General features: G+C 35.4%; 1 protein-coding gene across 2 annotated transcripts in view; it reads right to left on the bottom strand.

Annotated features, from left to right (window-relative positions):
- LOC150104879 (uncharacterized) overlaps window positions 1–22870 on the bottom strand; it is a 107935-nt gene that overhangs the window by 37744 nt on the left and 47321 nt on the right. Inside the window, exon 1 of one of the 2 annotated variants that reach the window (XM_090395389.1) lies at window positions 20484–20510. The exons of the other annotated variant lie outside the window; for it this stretch is intronic. Coding sequence (XP_090251515.1) covers window positions 20484–20492 — 9 coding nt within the window. The 5' untranslated portion in view covers window positions 20493–20510. Of the gene's footprint in view, window positions 1–20483; window positions 20511–22870 lie in introns of those variants that run through there. 2 annotated transcript variants of the gene reach the window in all.

The following is a 22870-nucleotide window of genomic DNA, read 5'->3' as shown; positions in this document are numbered from 1 at the left end:
TCATCAAAATACCTCATATTATCTAACTAGTGGAAGTTGTGATCAGGAGGTCTCACACGTTAGTTAAATATGCGCAATTTTTAGGTTTCTCTGAAATATAGTGTTGTCCCAATACTAATTTCAATGCAATGCATAACTGCTCATGCTCAAAGCAACTAGTTCTCACATCCGCTTCTGCACTTTGAAGGATAGATTCAGTAATATTGTTATTGCACAAGAAAGTTATACCAAGAATTGCGCTGAAACAGAAAATCACTGTGATCGTGCAATGCGTGGGTTGCGGGAGATTAGAAAAAAACCTACCAAACCATTGCGTTGTTTTGAGCTATGATTAAGAGAAAACTGTTTACCAAATTTAGTGATCTAATCCTTAATGGTTTTTGATCAAACAGAAATTCATTAAAACAAATAATGCCAGTCTATTGCCATAAAGAATGATTCTCCAACCCTAAAGTAATATGTATAACAAGATTTTTTTATTATTTTTATACTTTTGGTACGTAAGTGTTTTTGAAGTATATATAAAATATACTGCAACCAAGAACACTGTCTGCAGGCGACTGTACCCGCTGATGTTCGATGTGACACGGATATGTGGAATAAAATTTCATCCACGACCGGTTACAAAAAAAAAAAAAAAAAAAAAAAAAAACCTTCTTGGACACAAACGTTGGATGTAAGGCTATTCAAATAAAATCTTAATATCTGTGACATTAACTAGTTTATATATTCAGCAGGTTTTGCAATTATGGCATCTAATACATCTTGCACTCTTTTAATCCGATTTTTCCCCCCTGAGATTACGAGTGAACAATTTATATTCTGCGTGACGTTGCAACCAGTAAAGAAATAAATGAGAAACAACCACAGTATATTCTTAAATTTTTTTTTTTTTTTTTTCATGGGTTATGACGAGTATGGGTTTAACATTAACTCAGGATGAAGCAATTCCTTTTGAACATAACAGGTTCTGGTTGTAAGTCAGCATTTTATGTCACAATCATAATACCGTCACTCGCATAACTATAAATACTTAAGTGCACGGCAACACGAAATGTTATATAAAAGAAGCTATTTCCATCTAACTAAAAGCCACATAGAAAGAGAAGGAAAATCTTTTACTTAATCACTTGAAAAAAATATCTGTGTACTGGAGTAATTGACAATAGCTCAAGAAATTAATTTCTACTGCGCAGGCTTGTATTGCAAGTATATTTCACTTGATTACAGTTGCTATGGTTACCAACAATTGGATTTCAAACTTCAGTTGTAATGGCAAACAACGAGAATTATTAATTCTCTAATTAAAAACAATGACATTTAGTAGCGCAGAATTTTAATGTATGTTTAATTTATTATTTTTTTTTAAATTGTATAAAATCCTTATATTTAAGCTGTGGGCAATTAAAAGAATGATAAAACGTGCAGTAAATAGAATCAAATAGGACAGAGCTAATTTCGATTGACTGTTTTTATCCACAGTTCAAACATTAACTGAACAGCTGCCAAATTTGATTTAATTAAAGTACGGACGGTTGGTTACTACTTCAAACGAAGGAAATACAAACAATTCGCCCACCACCATCACCTAAAAGTTTTCTCAATAGTTTTAAAAACACTAATTATTGTTTTCATCAGCAGCTATCCAAACCCCTAATTGTATTAATTAAAGCTAAAAAGGAAAAAAAAAAAATGCCATCGACGTTCCATATATTTTCATTTCACTAACAAGATCAACATTCAACATCGGCCAGCTTTTTCCTGTACGCCTCCTTAAGCCCCTAATTACGCTTCCAATTTTCCATTGTAATGAACAAAGATTAAATTAAGGATCAGCCTGACAACAAAGTAATTAGCACGCGATTAAAAACACGTACTATAATTAAAAACCGTGTTCTTTTCGTTGTTAATTTTTTAATCCGCGTTTTTCCAAAACTCACTCATTCTCTCTCTCTCTCTTGCACGTGCTAACCAGCGTTCCCTCCCCCTCCCCCTTTCGAACCAAAAGACAGGGCCCGTCGAAACCCAGATAGATGTCGCTGTTCTTGCCCTCAGCTATCAAGACTCTACGTTAACTGATAATTAGCTGTGTGGATGTTGTTCGGAGAATGAGTTCATAGGTGATCCATCTTCATTCCGTCCCGGCACAATGTCAGAAACAACAGTGTTCTTCCGTCTGTTCACGATTCTTCACAGACGGCCTCTAACATTATCAGCGGGCGAGTTAAAAGCACTGATCAATAATTCTCTCACCCTTGTGTACAAACATACAGCGACGAATAACTGATGATACGGTTATCTAGTGGATTTAGGAAGGTGCTTATTTTGTTTCCGAGGGAAAAAGCCTTGTTTAAATGTGGCCTAAGAAAACTGCATGACGAACAAACATTGGATGGAGTCATCGGAATGGTAGAGCATTCGCAGTTCAGCTAAGATATGCTTAAAAAAAACGGGGGGGGGGGGGATTCACGTTAAATTCAAACGACAGAGATTTTAAGAGGCATTAAGTTAAAAGTAGGAAGCCAGTCTGGATAATAGAAACATTTATATGGACGACAAAGAAGACCTGTTATGGATAAAAGCACTGACACCACAAGAAAAAAAATCTAGTGTGACAGTTTTGATGTCACTGGGTATTTGCTTAACACCTGAATGCCGATTTAACTATTAGCTATTGTAACGATCGCTCTAACAAAACATTAACGGTTACATTAACTTATTAAACCCCAAGATCGAAATGCATGACTAAACCGCCTATTAAAACAGCTACTCACCTGACCTAACAAATAGAAATTCCATGGATATAACATCCGAATATAATATCCGCAATAAGTAAATTAACAAGGAAATCGAACATAATCTTTAACACAACAGCTGTTAATTAAAACCATTCTCACGTGATTGCAGTTTACATAGTAACGGTCTTTTCACGTGCTAGACAGATGCAAACACAAGAATGGAGAACTGCATTGTTTACAAATCATGGAATACAAACCTACTAGAAGTAGATAAAAGAGGTATGTTTGTGTAACATTCTTACTTGAAGATCATCATCCCAATACATATTTGCTAACGAGTATCAAGCTGAAGAGGGAACGTGTGAAATACAGTGATCTAGTTATATATGGAAACACAAGAAAATATTACTTATATTCTTTCTTATCAATATATTGTATATTTCCTCTTTAAACTATGGTAATAAAAGAATGCAATCGATTTTTATTTATTCAAATATTTGAAGTCGATTTAATGATGCTAAACTTTTATATATAAATTTCGATCCACAATTACGTTTCAATCGAATATTAAGATTAACGACTAGTGTAATAACTATTCTAATCATATTTAGTTCACTAATAATCTCCGATTATTCTACAACAACGCATTTTATGTTCTCAATTAATATTTCTAAGCACATTTTCATCCTCTCAAAATACCCTCGACGCCTCTGCAAGCCACAATTAAATAGTGGCACTATTTTTAACAGAACCACCTATTTGATTATTTTTCCCTACCAGAAGGCAGTGTAGTTCAACTACTGCACTGAGCAAAACGGGCTTGGTACTATAAATATACCCCCCATAACACGACTGCAAGTCGCCATTAAAAATGCATGCGATCCTAATGGGAAATTCATCAAAACCTACTGCACAGCATACGATCTTCTAGTTTGGATCGTACAGGAAAACTGGACAAGCTCTACAAAAATAATTAATTACTCATCCAATTAACTCTTCAAAAATAGCATCATGGATAAAAATACTAGGATTATCTGTCATACTTAATCATTACGTAGCGCTTCGTAATCGGGTGCGCGCGCGTTACTGCCCATGAATATGCTGTGAATGGCGAATGCTTCCCCTTCTCTCCCCCCCCTCCGCTTTTCCACCCTCCTAACTCGGTTGCTAGGTTGGCGAGAAACCATTAAATTCCCTACACATACTGTGATTACACTATTCAGGGCATGCAGACGACTAGAAGGACATGCATGTATTTGTATGGAGAATTTTAACCTTGCTGATTTCTCAACAAATGATAATCGATTCCCTTATAGTGGATAAGAGCATATTGTGGAAGGGGTTCGCTAAATAAATAGCCTTTTCTATCACACACGCAAGAGCTAATTAATTTTGAACAAAATGGCCGGCTCTAGTGAATTCTTGACAACTTGTTTTAACATGGAGAACTTTAGTGGAAAAAAAAAAGCACAGAAGGGGGGGGGGGGTAAGTTAATCCAGCGATTGTGATGATGAAGGATTTAAGAATATTAAAAAAAAAATTGGTAAGTAATCTTTTATGGCAGAAGTGTATTATAAAGAGCGAGTAGCCTCTTTATAAAGCTAAATGGAAATTCCGAAAATGACAGATTAATAGAAAGAAGGTGAGGACGTTTAGAGACAAGTTTCATTGATTTTTTAAAATAGTTTATAACCTGAAGAAGAGTCCATATTAACAGTCGAAACGTCTACATTGCACTAATTTAATACAGTAAACAATTAAAACATGGTTTGCAGATGGCGCAGTGCTATTAACAATTAAGCCTCTAAGAATGAAATAAAAAAAAAGAAAGAAAAACAATGCGATCGCTTTATTGTTTAAACTATGATACCAACCGTCCAAAGAAGAAAATGGAAACTGAAGAAAGCTAGCTAGATATTTCTTTTAGATAAAAAGCACTTTAGAAAATAGTGTAGCCAGTTGATATGTCAAGACCACCTACTAAGGAATGAAGATAACACAGATATCATCGACATGGCGTACAGGCTGCGTTGTTCTTCTCCCTAACTTAACTTATGGGGACTTCCGTCATCAAAGTCACGATTTTTGACATAAACAGAGATAATTCCAAAACTTGTTTCCAAATTCCCCCACCCCATCCCCCATTTCCGGTTTGTGTAGTATAGCATACGACTAATCTGCTTAGTTTGTATGTAGAGATTAATACTTTTTTTTTATTAATAAAAATAATTAAAACCTCTCTGTGAAATAATAATTCTTCACGCTTTACAGAATGATCATACTATTTTTGGTCTTAAAATTACTCTTATAAAAGGCACACGTACGTCTATTTAGTAGTTTTATTTATTAGTCAGAGCTTCTATACCATTGCGCAGCAATTACTACGCACACTACGTCACTGCAATCACGTAAACAGTCTGGAACTAAGTCAACAAAACTAAATACAGACAACAGTAGGAGCATGCAAGTTGTTTGGTTCAGACGAAGTACGCAATAGTTGCTAGAGCAACGCACGTGACATAAGCAACAGGAAATTTACAATGCTTCCAGTTTAGAACGTAGAAACACAAAACAACTTTTATAACGTCATTAAAAAAAATTCGTGTTGCAAAATACCTCGAGGAAGTTTGAATAATATTTTTAGATGGCGCAAACAACGACTGAATTATTATGCCAGATTTTTGAAGAAAATCATTTGATTAACGAGTTTTTATTTTAAAGTGAACGGCGTATTTTATTAAAAACAATTATTATCATGATTACAAGTCATGATGTGCCATGGTTTTAGTATAATAACGTCTACTTTCACATATTATTCTGCATACTCGATGGGAGTTATTGTGAATCAATATAATTTAAGTGCGCAGATAACCAGTGCACTATCATCGTGTCAAAAGCAGGCGGAGAGAGCAATATTTCTCTCTTTTGCGGAGGTCATGTAATTTTCTAGTTTCGGCAACAAATTGAGCAGCGAGTTGGCTCTATCGCAAGATAATTGTTTAAAGCAGGCCCTCTCAAACTTTTTTATTATTATTATAACCCTAGGCATCGTGTATTAAAAATGTTCATTTTTGTTGTTAGATTATAAATGATTATGTACCTCTACTAATTAATAATAAAAAGATACTCGCTCCATGTTCGGAACTGTAAATATTCGTTACCAAGGCCATAAAAAGATACTTTTTTTTTGTTCCCCTCACGAACACACTTTTAAAGTGTATTTGCGAGGGAACAAAAAATTATAATTTTAAAATATCAGTATTTCTTTCTCTTTAGAGGAGATAAAACTAAAAATCTAAAGTATTTAGAAGTACTAGAAGTAGGACAAGATATGGAGATCCTCTAGCGCCGGTGGTTTTATTTTGTGGAAGCAAATGATGTTTTAAAAGTCCATGAAACTGTAAATACCACAAAATAAATAATTTATGAAACATTATCATCAAAATAAATTCAGAGCAAAGAAACATCAATAAGAAATCCTGTGATATCTTGATTCTCTCCTACTGTTGCTAAATTTAAGCACAGTTTCTTTTTTAATCCTTGGAAAAGGACACTGACATCTCGTTTTAACGCCTAAAGAACTATTGCATTCAAGTGAATAATTAACTGTCCTCCTAAGTACATTTATGAAGATAGCAAAACCGAAGCCACTCAGGGAAGTTAGGCCTAAAGTACTAATATTTTGGAGCAGCTGATTCAAATTTGTTTGCCTTGTTTAATTACTTATCAATTTTTTTCCCGTTCATAATAAGAAAATTATATTCAATATTTATTATAGTTAAAGCAGTTCAAAAACTAAATTAAAAATATTAGCTTTTAATTAATCCTATTTTCGCACGATGTGCGACAAAGAATTCCATATATATATATTTAAACCATAAACTTGAATTTGACAGAAGTGAAGCATTAAAAGGATTGAAGTAACCCTACAAATGTACGAAAAATAAAAAAAAACAAATTACGGAAACTTATTTGATAACAGTTTGTCGTTGTCGGATACCAAATATACCAGCAAACGCTATTCAGTATTACAATGAGTAGTTGTAATACTGAATTACAATTCAGTATTAACAGGAGTGTTGCACAATTTTAAAAGAAGTCATTTAAAATAAGTTATAATAAAAGTCCGATGTAATGACTATCGCTTATAACGTCCGATTTTGCGAGGTTTTATTATTTAATTTTTTGTTGAGATCGCTCCCCCCCCTCCAATGTCGCGTATGTAATGAGTTTGCCAATGTGGTGTAGTTATTTAATTATTTTTGCATGAAGAGTCGGATCATTTTTATGTAAATAGCGTAAAATTACCTTGGGCCATTGGCATAATCGCAGTGCTATTCTAAGTAAAATAAACATCATTTCATTCGGAATGGCCAAAACGAATATTATTAGCGAAAAACGTATGAATAAATAAAGAATGTACATATTAGACTCATGAGAAAATGTATGAATCCACTAAAATGTAAATTGAGGTTGGTAAAAAAAAATAAAAATAAAAAAAAACTAGGATTTTTAATGCTCATGATTCACTGAACAACAACAACAACAACAAAAGGCTACAAATTAGCATTCAAGTACACTCTGTTCTATTTCATGTTATTTTCTGCTGTTGAGCAAAAATAGAAACAGCCGGGTCACACTACTATTGTGGACACATTTTGCTATAATAAACAATGAAAACTAAAAACGAAAAAAAAAAAAAAAAAAAACTGTCTAGACAAGCCTGCAACTTAACATCGAAAAACAGCTTCCGATAAAGCAGAAAATACCAACTAACGTAAACATTAATTTTCATATAAATCCCCCAAAGCTTCGAACAAATAATAATTACATTACAATTTATAATTATTACTTGAAAATACTTGGTCTGCATGTATTACAACAAAAGAAAGATGAAACTGATTAAGATGTCTCAAAAGATTGCCTCCAGTACAACAGAAAACCTTGTAAGAAGGCAAGCTTACTTTCAGGTGCCTCTAACAACCGCCTCTATCCCATATGTCGGGCCAATTATTCGTAACAATTGCCAACGTGACTAGAAGCAACACCTGAAGCCAGTAGAATCGGAAGTACCCCCCTGGTAACTGAGAGCAAATATGAAAAGAAAGCGTGAGTTCTGTCTCCCCTCAATTTCCTCTATGAAAATAGTGAACGGCTGGGCTAAGCTAATAGCGTGTACAAATAATTAACCCTTACCATCCAAGATTAGCCACCAGGTGTCACTACTCTCGGTGCCTAATTACAGAACAGAAAGACGGCATTCCTTACAGTCCAGAACTTGTTACCTATGCACGTTTTTACAACGGATGGCGCCTGCATGAGCTTTATATTTCGGTGACATACTCCTCTTTTATTTATTTTTTTTGTTTTCTTTCTTTATCCCTACAGCAACAGGTTTTTAAGAATAAACAGTATGCTCAGGTGTTCACTAACGACATATCGCGCAACCACATGCTGTCATCAGACGCCGAGAAAAAGATTTCATAAATTAGCCTGTTGAGCAAGAGAGAGTAGTTTGCTTAATCTATACTGTGTTTTATCCCCATTCCATACAAAAATGCAATACATTGCTAAAAGTGCAAGAACATGTCAGCAGTTTTTTTTCCCTCATGCTGCTACACGCAAAACAGAATTCGAAGTGAGCAAATGCGACAGAAATCGAACTAATTTTTCACAATGAAATAAAACCACGTTCGTGTATACATAACAACACATAAGAAGCATAAACTTGCCAACCGGCTACTGCAGTCAAAATATTATACGAAAATTATAATTACGATACTAACGACAAAGCAAAATAAACTGCAGTCTTCAAGACAAGAGGTCAACTTACTATGAATCACAAACTGGTAGCGCAAATTACATTTTATGAACATAGAAGACACGAAGCGGTCCCATTCCTTGTCAGATGAAGGTACTTTGAGCACCCAATGCTCATCTTGCATTGAGTTATCGGAAAATGTGACAAAACCATATTTCAGGGACATCCACACCATAAGCTCAAGAGTTAAATATTTAGCCAAGTGGTAAATTATCATACAACTTTCAGTATATACATGGTTCTATTCAAATAATAAGAAACTGATCCAAAAAAGATGGTGCCAATTTAAATTAAAAAAGGAAAAAAAAAAAGCCTCGCCTTTCCTATTGGTAACCGGGATCTGTTAAAGGACGATGATGACACTTCCCCTTGCATTAGTTTAGTTAGCAAGGAAGATAATACAATTACCATCAAACGAATCCCGGGAGCTAGTGGACCAAAACTGGACGATGTTTTTTTTGTTTAGATTTTCTAAATTGAAAGATTTATATTTTGAACAAAAAGTTATATTAATATCGATCCTAGAAGAAAAAAAAAATCTCAATCATCAATGACACGTGTTAAACGATATCAGTGAAAGAAACCAACTGCCAGATTGTTTGGTTTAAGTGGATATGTCTTCTAACCAACAGGCGGTGGGTTCGGTTCGATTCCATTCTGGACATAAAAGTTTGTGAATGTCTTTAGATGAGTGATTTTCATCGCCTGCTCAATAAAGGCCTCAAGTGGCCTGAAACGTTTTGGTATCCAGATAATCTAATCCTTAGCTGACTAACAGTAATGTACGATAAGTTTACAACTTTTTGTGAACAGGATTCACATCGAGAAAAGATAACTGAAAGAAATCCAGGAGCCTAAAACAAATATTCCGTCATTACTGGATGCGTTTGTAACTAAGTCCAGCAATCGTGTGTAAGACAATTGAAGCAACTGTATACAGTAAAAAAGCAAAATGATTTCAAGCTATCCACGGATATATTGTAACAATCGATCCCAGGTCTGGAGTTGGATAACACAGGATACTGTTGTGGGTTTAGGTCTTTTCTAGTCCTACATGTGAGATCACAGTGTATATAGCAGTTTTTACTGCAAAGTTAAGAAAATAACATAAATGTAACTAATATATAAAAGGAGTTCACTTACAATTTATGATTTTTTTTGATCGAATTGATTACACCGGATAAATATAGCAAATGAGATCTTGCCAAGTCCATTAATATGGTACAGGTGAGTTCTTAGTTTCTTCATAAGCTAGTTCTTTGAGCACGACACAGTTTACTTGTCACTGTTACGACATTGAGATACGAAGGTCACGCAGGTAAGTAGCTCGGTGTTATGGAATTTTCACTACAAGCTCTTTGGAGAATTGGTGCCTGGTTTAAGATGGTAAAAAAAAAAATATTTCACAGCATGAAAAATTCGCTGATTCATTCTGGCGAATAGACATATACAGGAAAACGAATGTCACAACGATATCGTGAAAGCGTAAACCCGATAATACAATGGAGTGGAACCTCAAAGCTAGTATGACCTCGACGCATTCATTAGGAAAATTATTATTATTATGAACCAATGTGCGAACGAATAATTATTCATTTGTAATTTGATTCGCTCGGAACCTCATGCAGTGATCTATGGTTAACAATGTTCAACCATTTAGGACACGCAAGCTGGATTTCAGGTGATTAGGAACGGACGAGAGGGACACGTGTTATCATATTCGAAATTGAGGAGAGTACAAAAATGTAATAAAATACATGCAAATATGAAACAAAAAAATGAATTCAAAATTCATATTAACAGATGTTCATATCGCGAGTTGTATATCTGCAATTTTTTTTTTTTTTTTTAATTTGCTCCGAAAACGTTCAACCATTGATCATCTGGCATTTGAAAAACTAACAAACTTAAGATTAGGAAATCCAAGGAGACTTTTTGGTCTACCGAAAGGTAGAAACACGAGTAACACACTATTCCATCAAAATAACTTGCACATCATTACTGTTAGGACTTCGTGTATGCTGCCAACTCAGAGATCTAACCCAATGCGATTTTTTTTTTTCAACATTGGTAGTATCCACACTAAGACGTTATCCGCTAGTAGGCTAAAGTTGAGTTTATTCTTCAATCACTGGTTCCTTTACCCTTGGGGGCTATTCGTACGTACAGGGAGAGGAAAAGAAAAGTGATAAATTACTTATCACAATTCGGGTTAACTAGTTGACCTGTCTTAAAACAAATCCACTTTTAAAAAAGTATATGATTTATATAAATTATAATTTACGTTGTAGGGTTAATGCAATTACGTTTTTAATAGCATAAACGGAAAGGCTAGCGTTAACATTACACAAATATATAGGGGGGGGATCTCATTTATTTCATGTACGTTAGAAACTTTTCTTTACACGTGACACGCCTCTTTTCCAACAACGCGCTTCTCAGGACTAAGAGGTCACAGTTTAAAATTTTGGAGTTCAGTCGAATGATTCAACCATCCCCCAACCGCCTACCCTTGCTGTATGCTTTGTGTGTATACATACCCTCCACTTTTGAGAGCGGAAGTGCGGTTAAAGGATCACTTAGGGATCTCCGCGAATAACTACGTTGGGAAATATTAGGCTATAGGGCAAATTTAATTACGTATTACATAAAGCGGGAATATATCTGCAGTTTGAAATGCATGCATAACTGAACATTCATTAAGACTGAAAAAAAAAGAAGGAAAAAAAAGCGAAAACTGAAAGAATTAAATTTTTGAGCTATTATATGGACGGTGCCAGTATCACAATTTCTAGAATTTTGGAATAATTACGGAGAGTGTTCGCTGAATGTCAAATTCTCACGAAGTATGGCATACCAGAATTTTTGTAATAATTAATATTTAACTGAAATCCCATGTTAGAACAAATATAATTAAAATCAAGTTACTTTCTGTAATAGTTTGTTCATTTCATTATTCTGATGCTCCACTGTGATAAATTGTAAGAGGACACTGTAGCACACTACTCAATCCATTGTTAACGCTCTATAATACGCCATAGCACCCGCTATAGTATTGCATGTGTTGTCTGGCCGATTTGCCTACTTTAAAGAGACGGAAATTGTTTTTTGTTTGTCGACTAAAAGGAATATGACGTCATTCCTTTATGTTTCCATGGCAACATGAAATAGGTTCTGCTTGCACACAATGTCGTCTGTAAATTACAACGAACGTGTCGTTACTACTATTGAGTTCTTTGATACTAAAAGTTCGATTATGCAAGTGAATTAAGTAATGATTTAGGCAAATAAATTATCACTAAATCTGTTTGTACTATTGAATGGTTTCCGAGGCGTGAGCGTATTAAACTGAACTTTCAATTAGGCAGACTGTCGTCTTTTACAGTACAACTTTAGCATAAATTTTAACAAAGCATTCATTTTAATAGTTATAATTACTTAAATGAATATCCCCCCCCCGAACACACACAGTACGCTTCATTTAACACGATTTTACACACTAGCATTGTCAATATAAAGAAATTAAAAACTTTTTAATATTAGGAAGCATTTTTTTCATATAAGAAAATATTTCCGCTAGTTGTTCTCGTATTCTGTACAGATAATGAAGAACAGGAACCCCTTATATATATATATATATATATATATATATATATCAATAATTGGGTTTATTGTTGTAATTTCAGAGTTAAGATACTGGTTTATAAAAATGCAAAGATAAAGATAGCTACACAGTGATACAATAACAATTGTTAAGATTTAAATAGTGTTAATGATACTACTGCAAATTTAAGATTTGTTTTGCAAACCTCCTATTTGCTATCAACCTTCTGGAATTATTTTCAGGTAATTATTGGAAAAATTTGAGATCTCAATGTTATAAAATCGGAGCAGCGACTTCCATTACATCGTACAAAATCAATTTTTGGTTCCTGTTAAGGGTTCCACGTCGGTGAATATTTTTTGAGATTCTTCAAAACAGCGTAATAAGACCCCCCCCCCCCCCTTTCAAACATAGTATTGTAGTTGTATTCCACTCCGTGCTATGGAGTAGATTCCATAGCACGGAATCTACTCACTCCATCGAGTAGATTCTGTTTCTTTTCTGTTGATATACGGAATCAACAGGAAACAGAATCTAATCCATAGTACCAGCTGCAAACAGGGTCTAGTCCTCAGGGGCGGCTGAACGAGCCATTAAGGCTGGTCAGATGAGTAATCGATGCGTTGAATGTAAGAACAAACAAGGATGATTGAAATCTCGTGAAATATAAAAGTACAACATGCTGGCTGGCCTAAATAATGTCAACACACGCTACTGAGCGATCAGGGTCGATTCGATAAGTCAGCTTCCGAAAGAAGTGTAATAAGAGTAAGAGACAAAACTAGTAAGAGATGCTATCAATAGGACCGTGGAATGTTCTTACTTTATGGGCTCCTGGAAAAACTAGACTTGTTTTGCAAGGAGATGGAGCGATACGATGTGGCATCCTTGGATTAGCAAAGATGGATAGAATCAGGGGGAGATGAAATGTGGAAGAGTCATCTAGTCTGGAAATACCTCAAAACACGAAGCAAGGATTTGGATTTCCTCGCAGCAAAAGAGGGAAAGAAACTTCGTTAGGATACAAACCAGTAAATGAATTCCTGAAAGAATGAGAGAACGTTTAACATCACAATGGTCCAGGTTTATTCACCCGCTTCAGAAAGCATTGAAGAAGAAATAGTTATTCTATAGCAAACTTAGAAGTAATCTTTGAATCGGTACCTAAGAAAGACATACATTACATATACATTGCAAAAGATTGGAATGCCAAGATTGAAACGGACAATGAGAGATGTCGGAAAGAATAATCGACAAATATGGATACAGAGAAAGCATTGCAAGAGAAGAAAGAATGCTTGAGTTTGCTTGGAAGCATGCAATAGTGATTTGCAGCAAGAAATACTTTAGCTAGTAAAACATGCTAGACATGCTCATAAAAAAAAAAAAAAGAGAGAGGGGGACCACATCACTTCAGTAATTTGAACGTTTCAAGGAACAGACATGGAATCAGACCACAGCTTAATAATTGTCAATATTAAGTTGAAACTCACGACAACTATGCACCAAATGTTAATGTTAAGATTAATTGTAGAGAAAACTTTCTGTAAAAATAAGAATGTTTCTGCCTGTTTTATTGACTTTCAGAAACCACTCGACCGTATAATTCAGAAAGTGTGCTGGATTCGAATTTTATGGAGTGAGCAGGAACGTGGCGTGTTTATTGCGGAATATAAATGATAATGTAGAGGCTTAGCGTGAGAAATTGTGAAGATACAAGAAGATAGTTACGGACAACAGGAGGCACATGACAAGGAGATCCAATATCCCCAAGCATCTTTATCATGCTTTTAGAAAGAACAATGGAGCTCAAGTTCAGTTCAAGGTACAAAAATTAATATGATTCATTTAATAACGAACATGGGGGAAAAATGACAATCGGAGAGAAGTGGACGAAAAAGCAAAGGTTAATGAAGAAGAGATGGCAGAGACTAGCAGCATCAGCTACCTTGGGAGCAACATAACCCATGATTTAGACAAAAAAAAAGATATAAGATCTCGGATAACCAACTTAGGCGATGGACAATATATGGAAAAGTAAATCAGCAACCTTACTACAAAGCTAATTTACAAACACTCTACGCCTATGGGAAATGGGCAATGGTCAAAGACAGAGATGAATACTGGAATTTGAAAGAATATGCTATAGAAAGAGCCTACGAACTGGATGTATGAATGTAAAAGGTAACGAAATAATAACGGTATTGAAAAGTAAACTGCAAGGAGATTTAATACAGAAAATAAGTAAAAAAAAAAAAAAAAGCTCTTTGGATAACAGCAGAAAGATCCAACCCTTGATGGACGGTATAAAGAAAAAAGGACGCGGTCAAGATGGAAGTGATGGAATAGTGTGGAAAAAGTATGCAGGAGTTGAGTCACCTGACAATGGACAGAGGAGAATAACAAAGGATGGTGAAACTAAAGGGCATTGGATCCATGGACTCTGATGATGATGATAAATGGCTGGATTCCATTTTGCTGTACGAGGTGTTCAACGGTTTTCAAATTATAGATCATAGTGGTGTTTGGAAGGTGAAAGGCCACCCCCAAAAGTTTAACACCGTGTTTTAGAAGGAACAGACTCGAGTGCTTACAGGCGTTTGGCAACAAACTCTCTCACCCAGGAAAAGAATACATAAATAGGCAGGGATGTCCGGGAAGAGCAGATTAAGAGCAGTGTTCGGCTACGGTCATGATAATGTCATGGCGCAGAAGCAGAAAAGAAGAAGAATATAACTGAAAAAATTTCACTTTGTTTCATCAGAAAGAACTGGTGATTGGCATATCTCAGTAAATTCTTTCGAAAGGTCTGCACTATCCTAAGTATGATAGTATGCTGGAGAAAGCACAGCACATTAATAGTGATATTTTTCGTGATTAGGCATTAGACTACTGTTTTTTTGTCAGTTATCAATGTACAGTTATTTCTTTGTATTTCAAGCGAAGCACTACACTATGATGATATATATTGTATGAAGGACTTGTCACTGTTAAGAAACAGGAGAAAAATTAGCTAATAGGAAAACGTTGCTTGGGTATTGGGTGGAAATTTTGAACCTATGAGGGGGGGGGGGTGAAGACCCTCATTCCAACATGAATGATTTCCGTAACAAAATCAAAGTATCTGGATTAGGGTTCTTCTCACTTGGTGTTGTTGTAGTGTCAAAGGACACAAGGTTATGAATGGCTGAAAGGAAGGTGTTCATTTAGAGATGAAACTTGGATGAGATTGCGATGTCAATTACCAAGGGGATGCAGTCACCTAAACAGTGTACCCGGAAGAATTGGTTAAGTAAAGATCTAGAAGTGTTAGGTCAGCAGAGAGGATTGGCAGGCATTCTGGTTGGTAGATGGACAATTTCGTTTTAGTCACTTTTACAGCAAATAATTCCCTTCTCGTCCAGCGTAGTCAGTGGAATTGGAAAATGGAAGCATGTTGGAGTTGTGGTTAACCCCAATGGTGACGTGAGGTAGTTAGATTGTAGGAAATCAAACTTCAAAAATACGGAGTCAAGAATTTTCTGACTGATCGAATTCTGGAACGAAGTAAATAGTCGATGGATGATGCATAATGAGGGCAAGGAGATCTTGAGGCACAAAAGGTAAAAAACGAGATTCAAGATTGGCCTTTTTAGCAAAGAATATCCGATTGCACAAAAGCACAACCACCATCCTTGTGGCAGAAGTAATCATACTGTTTGGATTATTTATTAATTAGTTTGGATAGTTAAGATGGACTGTAGTTGTAGCAGTGATTTGAGGTTTGGTTAAAAACAGATCAGGTTTGGATGTTTGTAGGTGATGGTTAACATTTAAGTTGGCGTTTATGTCACGAATGTTGGTGAAGCGGATACAAAGAGATCTCTTTGTAAGTTTCTATTTTATTTTATATTAACCGCAGTGACACTTTATTTGAGTTTGCTGTTATGTTGGTGAAGAGTAAAAAAAGCAGGAGAACATGCAGGGAAGAGATATTCTTAGTCATGCCATATCTCTGAAGGCAACGGGATTATGCATATGCTGATCAGGAATCCTCCTAAGCTGTTACTACCGTTCGCAATCCCATATGCTAACTGGCGGCTAGACTGCAAGAACTGCTTTATTGCTATATTCTCGAAGATGGATGACGCTTGAGAGTTTGTTTGGGATACTTTTGAAGGACACGTCAACAGCACGCCAAATTGTTAACAAAGGGTTATTATACAGAAATGGGATACGGTAAAGCCATTATAGCCCATATCCCAATACATCTGACCTGGTTCCATCGAACTTCTGGTTATTTCCTAAAGTGAAGACACGTCAAGGGTTTCTACATTTTAAAAATGAGGAACAGGTGAAGAAGTTGAAAAACTTTACGTGGGAGAAAAAATGTTTTTAAAGAGATGGAGAGAATAGTGTGTGAAAAAAGACTAAAAAATCTTTTATTTCATTGATCATTTTGAAGGCATCTTTCAAAACCTCATGAAAATATGTATTGTATGTAGAGATGCATTCAAGTTTTTTTTGTTCATTCCTTCCACCTTATCTTTATATAAAAATGCGGATTAACTTCTCCTTCAGCCTTCCTCTTCCAAAAATAAAAAATCAAACACCAAACCTAAATGACATCCCGGAAAAGAACAATTTCCCTTCAAGCTGTTCTTTGACAAAGAACAGCTTGAAGGAAAGGAAATTAGTAACGAATGACAATATCAGAAATCTTGTCAAGATAAGCAGCGACTATTCTATTCAAACGCTTTCCTTATAGACATATCTACAAGGAAGCGTGAATAACATTCATAATCTAGAAATGAAATGGGCGGGGGAAGTATACGAAGGCTGCATTACATCTGTAAAGGAAAAATCTGGAGAAGGCATTCAAGGATTCGTCTGTGGTATTAAGTAACTTAAAGTAAATTATTCGGATGACTTGTGTTTTATACGTTTGATTTCTCTGTCGATAGGCGTGCAACTATTGATATTTTGGTATTTGCGAATTTTGTTGGCATCGAAATATCTTAAAAGAATCAAAATATCCTCAAGTCGTAATCCACAAAAATCTACAGCAATTCTGGGGACCAGACTCGATCCTTATAACCTCACTGGCAATAATTCAAGTCCATTTTGGCACAACCTCTGTTAGAGGCACGTGAGTACACAAGTTACGCCTGCCGCGCGCATTGTTCCACTTGCCACACATGATATCGTGTGCCAAGGCGTAACGGTTGACATTAGGATATTTACACAACCGCCTGTTACTTCAGTGAAACTTCTGAAACAGCAGCTCTTTTCTCTCTCCCCCCCCCTTCCTATAAGGTTCACTTTTTTTTTTCTTTTTCTTTTTTTTTTTTTTAAATAACACTCTTTTACCTCGTGACACTGTTAGCTAACTTAAGTTACCTCGTTTCAAGAATGGATATTTTTCTATCTCTAGGGATGAAGTCATAGGTAAATCGACTAGATACGGATTGTGACAGGTTCACACCGATAGGAGATATATGTCAACAAAAAAAAAAAAACACGTTATGAGCAAGTGTGTTTTCATCAAAAAGTAAGGGACCTAAGAGCGTATGGTAACAAAAAAAAAATTTTTTTTTTAATCGAGGTCATGAGCAACTAGTTGTGGAGACAGTTTTTAATTGAAAAGCATAATACTTAGGATAAAAAAAAGTGTGACTAATTATTCATATGAAAAGTTAGCAAGATGTTTCACAACACAATTTTAATCCCGAATACATCTTAATATTTTCATGCAATCATTTACAAACCATCCTAAACTAGATAAAATCCTTTACGACCTAAGCGTACATTTTCCCCTCCCTACACAATCAAGTCCTACTTCCCCCTCTGTACAGTTTAGAGACCTAGGACAAACCCGCATAGTCAAACGACTAGGGAAAATTTTACGAACACTTTAACCAAGGTGTAATTCATAAAGCGATGTATCTTCTAAAAAAATAAACAAAATCTGGTGAAACAGGATTGTCCAGACGTGAGAGGCCCTTGTTAGAACACATACATCGCTTTTAAGATGATTGTGCCTTAATTTCAGAGCTAATATTAGTAGCTTATTGCCGAGACAATTACCATTGAGAGAACGTGGAATGCTGTATGTTGAAAGACGACTTTAGAAGCAAAACACTTCGCTATGAAAAATTCATTTAACTATTAATATTTTGCTAGTCCTTACTAGAAAAAAAAAAATTTGAGAAACTTATTTGAGATGATGGTTTCCTCCTTCAGTCGTTTCCGACCCTAGGTGACTTAGTAGGCATTACCCACTAAGTGTTCCTGGTGAGATTTTTACAAGGTGGTTCACCACTGCTTTATCCAATATGGCTGGAACGTATTCATGACTGTAATCCATGTGTGTGTTCAGGGGGCCATTTCTGTTCTAGGCGACGAAAAACCCGAGTTTCCGTGAAAAAACCCTCTACCTCCATATGAGACCGGCTAACTCACCTTTAGTCGAAAGAGACCAGATAAAGGTTCCTCACGTCACTAACGGGAATCGAACCCGGGTCTTTCCGACCAAAGGGCTTCTCTACACTGATTGAGCTACGGAGGCTCGTGTATTTGGGATACTCAACTGTAAATAGTCAACTCGAATTAGGGTAATATTAATGATAAAAAAAAGAGAACTTTCCTTAGCTCAAAGCCAAAAGTCTAATGTATCACGGACAAACCTTGAGATACGGCATTGTCATACCGACATCGTGATTCAAGAAACGGTTTGTACAATGATTATATTAATTTTAGGATATCCAGATATCACTAACACTCTTAAATTTAATGTATTACTACCGCGGTCATGTAATATTTATAAAACAGTGATAACAGTATCACCCCGATTGCCCCAAATAAAACTCAGATAGCAATATCTGCTTTATCAGCTAATTTATAAACAAAAACGTCTGCAGTTCAACTGCCAATACCTTGTAAACTACAAATATCACCACGTTATCCTATGGATGGGGCTTTCTTAGCAGAATGCCCTCCGGATGCATTCCACAATGACTATTATCGTCAGTTGTCTACAATTCCATTCGAATCTACTTATTTTGAAACCGCTATTCCCATTTTCTAAGGTTAATGGATTTTCATAAAAACCGCATTCGCAACTTTCCCTTTTTTGACCAATTAACCCGGATGTAAGGAGTGTGTGAAAGGGTTTATAAGAATGTAATCTTTAAAATTTACAGACTCTACGATACACACATTACATTCAACTTCGTAGTCCAAATTACAAGAGTAAAAACTCAAAACATTAACCAAAAGTCCAATAGTTCATTGCATAGGGCAACATCAAAAACTATTCAGTAACAAGACTAGCTTTTATTTAAGTTAAGGGATATTACATCCCATATTGTTTCATAGCCGAATAAGAAACTCAAAAAGTTTCATGCTGAATATAGAAACTATATATCTTCATATTATTAGTAATTTATTAGGATACCTTCTTGGCAATTCTTATAGTAGGATATGTAAGTTCTGTTCGCTATAAACTTAATATTATCTAGGTCTACCTACTGACTGATGAGACCTCAAAGGTTGAACCGGTCTGGGTTCAAACCTTCTCTCATAATGTAGAACAGTAATACAGCTCCTAGGAGCTGGGTTTCACATTATGGGTAAATACCAAGAATAGTGATCGGAGTTTGCTCCATCCTTACTATGAGTTGCCTCAGTGTTGCACTACCAAATAGGTTATGTGCTGCACTATCCAGGTATTTGCTTACGCTTGGACTCGCCGAACTTTATATAGTTTCTATATTCGGCATGAAACTCTTTGAGTTTCTTATTCGGCAATGAAACAATATGGGATGTAATATCCCTTAACTTAAATAAGTTCATGTCGCCGAATTGAAGCCTTTGGCTCTTCATATTATTACTAGCTTTTATTATTATTTAATTGTGGTAGTGAGACGCAGAAATCAACTCAACTGTGATAACGTAGTGTCGAGACATCCTAAAGAAATATTTTCAGGTATCTAGACATATACGATGTCCAGTTTTTGACGGGAAAGTCAAATATGTAGCTATACGAGACAATTTGATGGAATTTGGACTCCAAACCCTTGCAATGCACAGCCGCTAGTCTTGCAATCAATGGCTTCTCTTTCCAATTCTACTATAACTACTAAAATAATGATTTGACAAATATTTTTGTCTAAATAATTGCCTAACCTATGGAAAATTTTCAAAAAAAAAATATATATATATATACGAATCTAGCACATGAGCTTCAAACGTATCTCTTGCAGGTATACACAACCAATACGCTTATCAAAAATGGGGGGGAAGGGGAATGGAAATAATTTTTTAAAAAATGCAGCTCACCATCACCATTCATATCCTTGTCTGTTGTAGAGAAAGTTTTCCAGCGAACTGTATGAAATGATAATCGCACCCACACCAATAACGGGCACTACAATGGGGAAGGCTGAGTGATGTCTGTGTAGCTGCTAATGTGAACATTATCATGACACATCATGACTAATGTGTTTCTGATAGTCTTCGGCAGCTAGAGTCGGCGGTCCAATGTCCACACTTATCTCTCTAGCGTGTCGATAACTAGCAAGTTACTGAAGGCAAAAATTGAGAGATAAAATTGCACTTAATGCAAACACCAATAATATTTTTAATTCAAATGCATAAGCGCTAGGTGGCGTTAGGTACAGTTTGATCGCTGTTGTTCCAAACAACCGCTTCTATTTATAACAATCTTAATCTCTTGAAATGATGTAGGATGTTAAAACACATTAAGGACCGTTAATTTTGGCTTTAAAAAATATTAGGTGATATTTTAAACGTTAAATTCATCAGAATAATGAATTTAACGTTTCAGATGTTACTAAAAAGGAAATTATAATCAATTAAAGGGAAGATGACATTATATTTCAGCTTGTATATTTATCGAATTAGACAATTATTATTACAGAATTTTTAAACTATAGTATGATAGTATCTTAACTTCAAATATCGGACATTCTGCGCGCGCGCACAACACTGCATTCTTCGTCATACTTTTCCTTAATCAGGATCTTGTTATTGCCCTCCAGCGAAGAATAGGTAAGTGACACAAGCCAGTAAAAAAAAAAAAAAAAAAAAATTCTTGTTGACGCTAAAAGAAGAGCCTCAACTTCCGGGCCGCATGGTAAAGTAACAAATGGCCATAGTACCAGAAATGAAAATGTAAAAATAAAATGTAAAAAAATTGACATCAATTTAACAAAATATATTTAAAAAGTAAATAAATATAAAATAGTAAATATAAATTTAATGAAATACGTATCAAGAAATTGACATAAATGCGAGGATGTTTCCATGGAAACTGGTTGCTAAGCTACACTCACCAAAAAAGTTTATAAACTATCAGATTTCTTATACAGGAATCAACTGTAAATTAGCTTGTATGTTTTTGTTACATAAACATCATCATCAAGGAAAATATAGTCTCTTAAAACCTAAAAAAAGTTGTGAATAAGTATATTAATAGCAAAACTTATGACAACTAAAAATTAAAGAACATCTACCCCATAGTTTCACTATGGTGAAAAAACAAAAATTATGGCCAGAGAGAAAACAAAGCCCAAATTTAGCCGGATTCCCACGAAACAAAACCAAGAAAGTTACCTATCATTACGCTTTGCTGCAGGGTTCACAGAAAACGGTCGACCTATAAACCTAGAAGGGTTAGATGTAGGTCGGCAGCCACATTGTTACGGCTGACCTAACAGGGAAATAACGTACGGTTGTCAACAGCACATGGCAGTCAGCCCAAGTATGTAGACCACCTACTATAACAACCACATGCTGCCTACGTTTAGGCGTAACGGTAAACATTACAGTTTAAAAGATTCAGTACACATAACCAGTTGGATTTTTGTCAAAAAATCACTTTTTTTTTTATTCTTTGTTATTTCAACTTTGATCAGAAGATTCGTAGTCAAGGATACGACATTTTCCATTCCATTGTCGCCCTATAATCAACATTATTCAATCCCTACCGCCAGCGTTTAAACATGGAACAAGTGATTCATTCTTTGGTTGTATCCATGGGAGCATAACAATTTTGTTTTGCTTTTTTTTCCCTCTTATTTTTCGACAACGTATGCAAAACAGATAAGTTTTCTTCGATTCGTTGATTATAGAGGGCATTGCGAACAAAAGAGGCCATTCGTTCCAATGTATTAAAACTTGAATATCTTGCGTATTTGATATACTGTACATTTAACGATGCATGATAAATAACACAAAAAGTCCCTCTGGGAATTGTATAAGGGGTGATCAGATAAAAGGACATCGTGTACATAAATCTTATGACAGTTATCCGAAGTCAGGTCAACAGGTACAATAGCTAAGATACACAAAGGCATGGTTCCATTGTTGTAACAGCCACCAAGGACGGTTACACAAGAGCACATCACGCATATATTGATTGGAGGAGACTTCGAAAATCTCCTCTTCGCTAGCAAATGTGTAAATTTAGTTAGGGTAATGTAAATGTTGAAAGTGAAGGCTTCAAGGGAAGCTTGTAATGCTAGAAATAGTCAGCAGTACATGCCATAATCTTATATCTTTGTTTCAGGCTTGGGATAATTCTAATGATTTTAAACTATAATTAATTCTTTCACCAACAGTATCACACACAGAAATAACGTCTTTGATAATGCTTATTAATACGCGTGCAAATAAAAATTATCATCTGAAGTGCTTTTCTCCAA

Source organism: Typopeltis vanoorti, chromosome 7 (genome assembly GCF_054136105.1).
Source record: "Typopeltis vanoorti isolate ZY-2024b chromosome 7, IOZ_Tvanoo_1.0, whole genome shotgun sequence".
NCBI lineage: Eukaryota > Metazoa > Arthropoda > Arachnida > Uropygi > Thelyphonidae > Typopeltis > Typopeltis vanoorti.
This window is presented reverse-complemented; position numbering and strand designations above follow the sequence as displayed.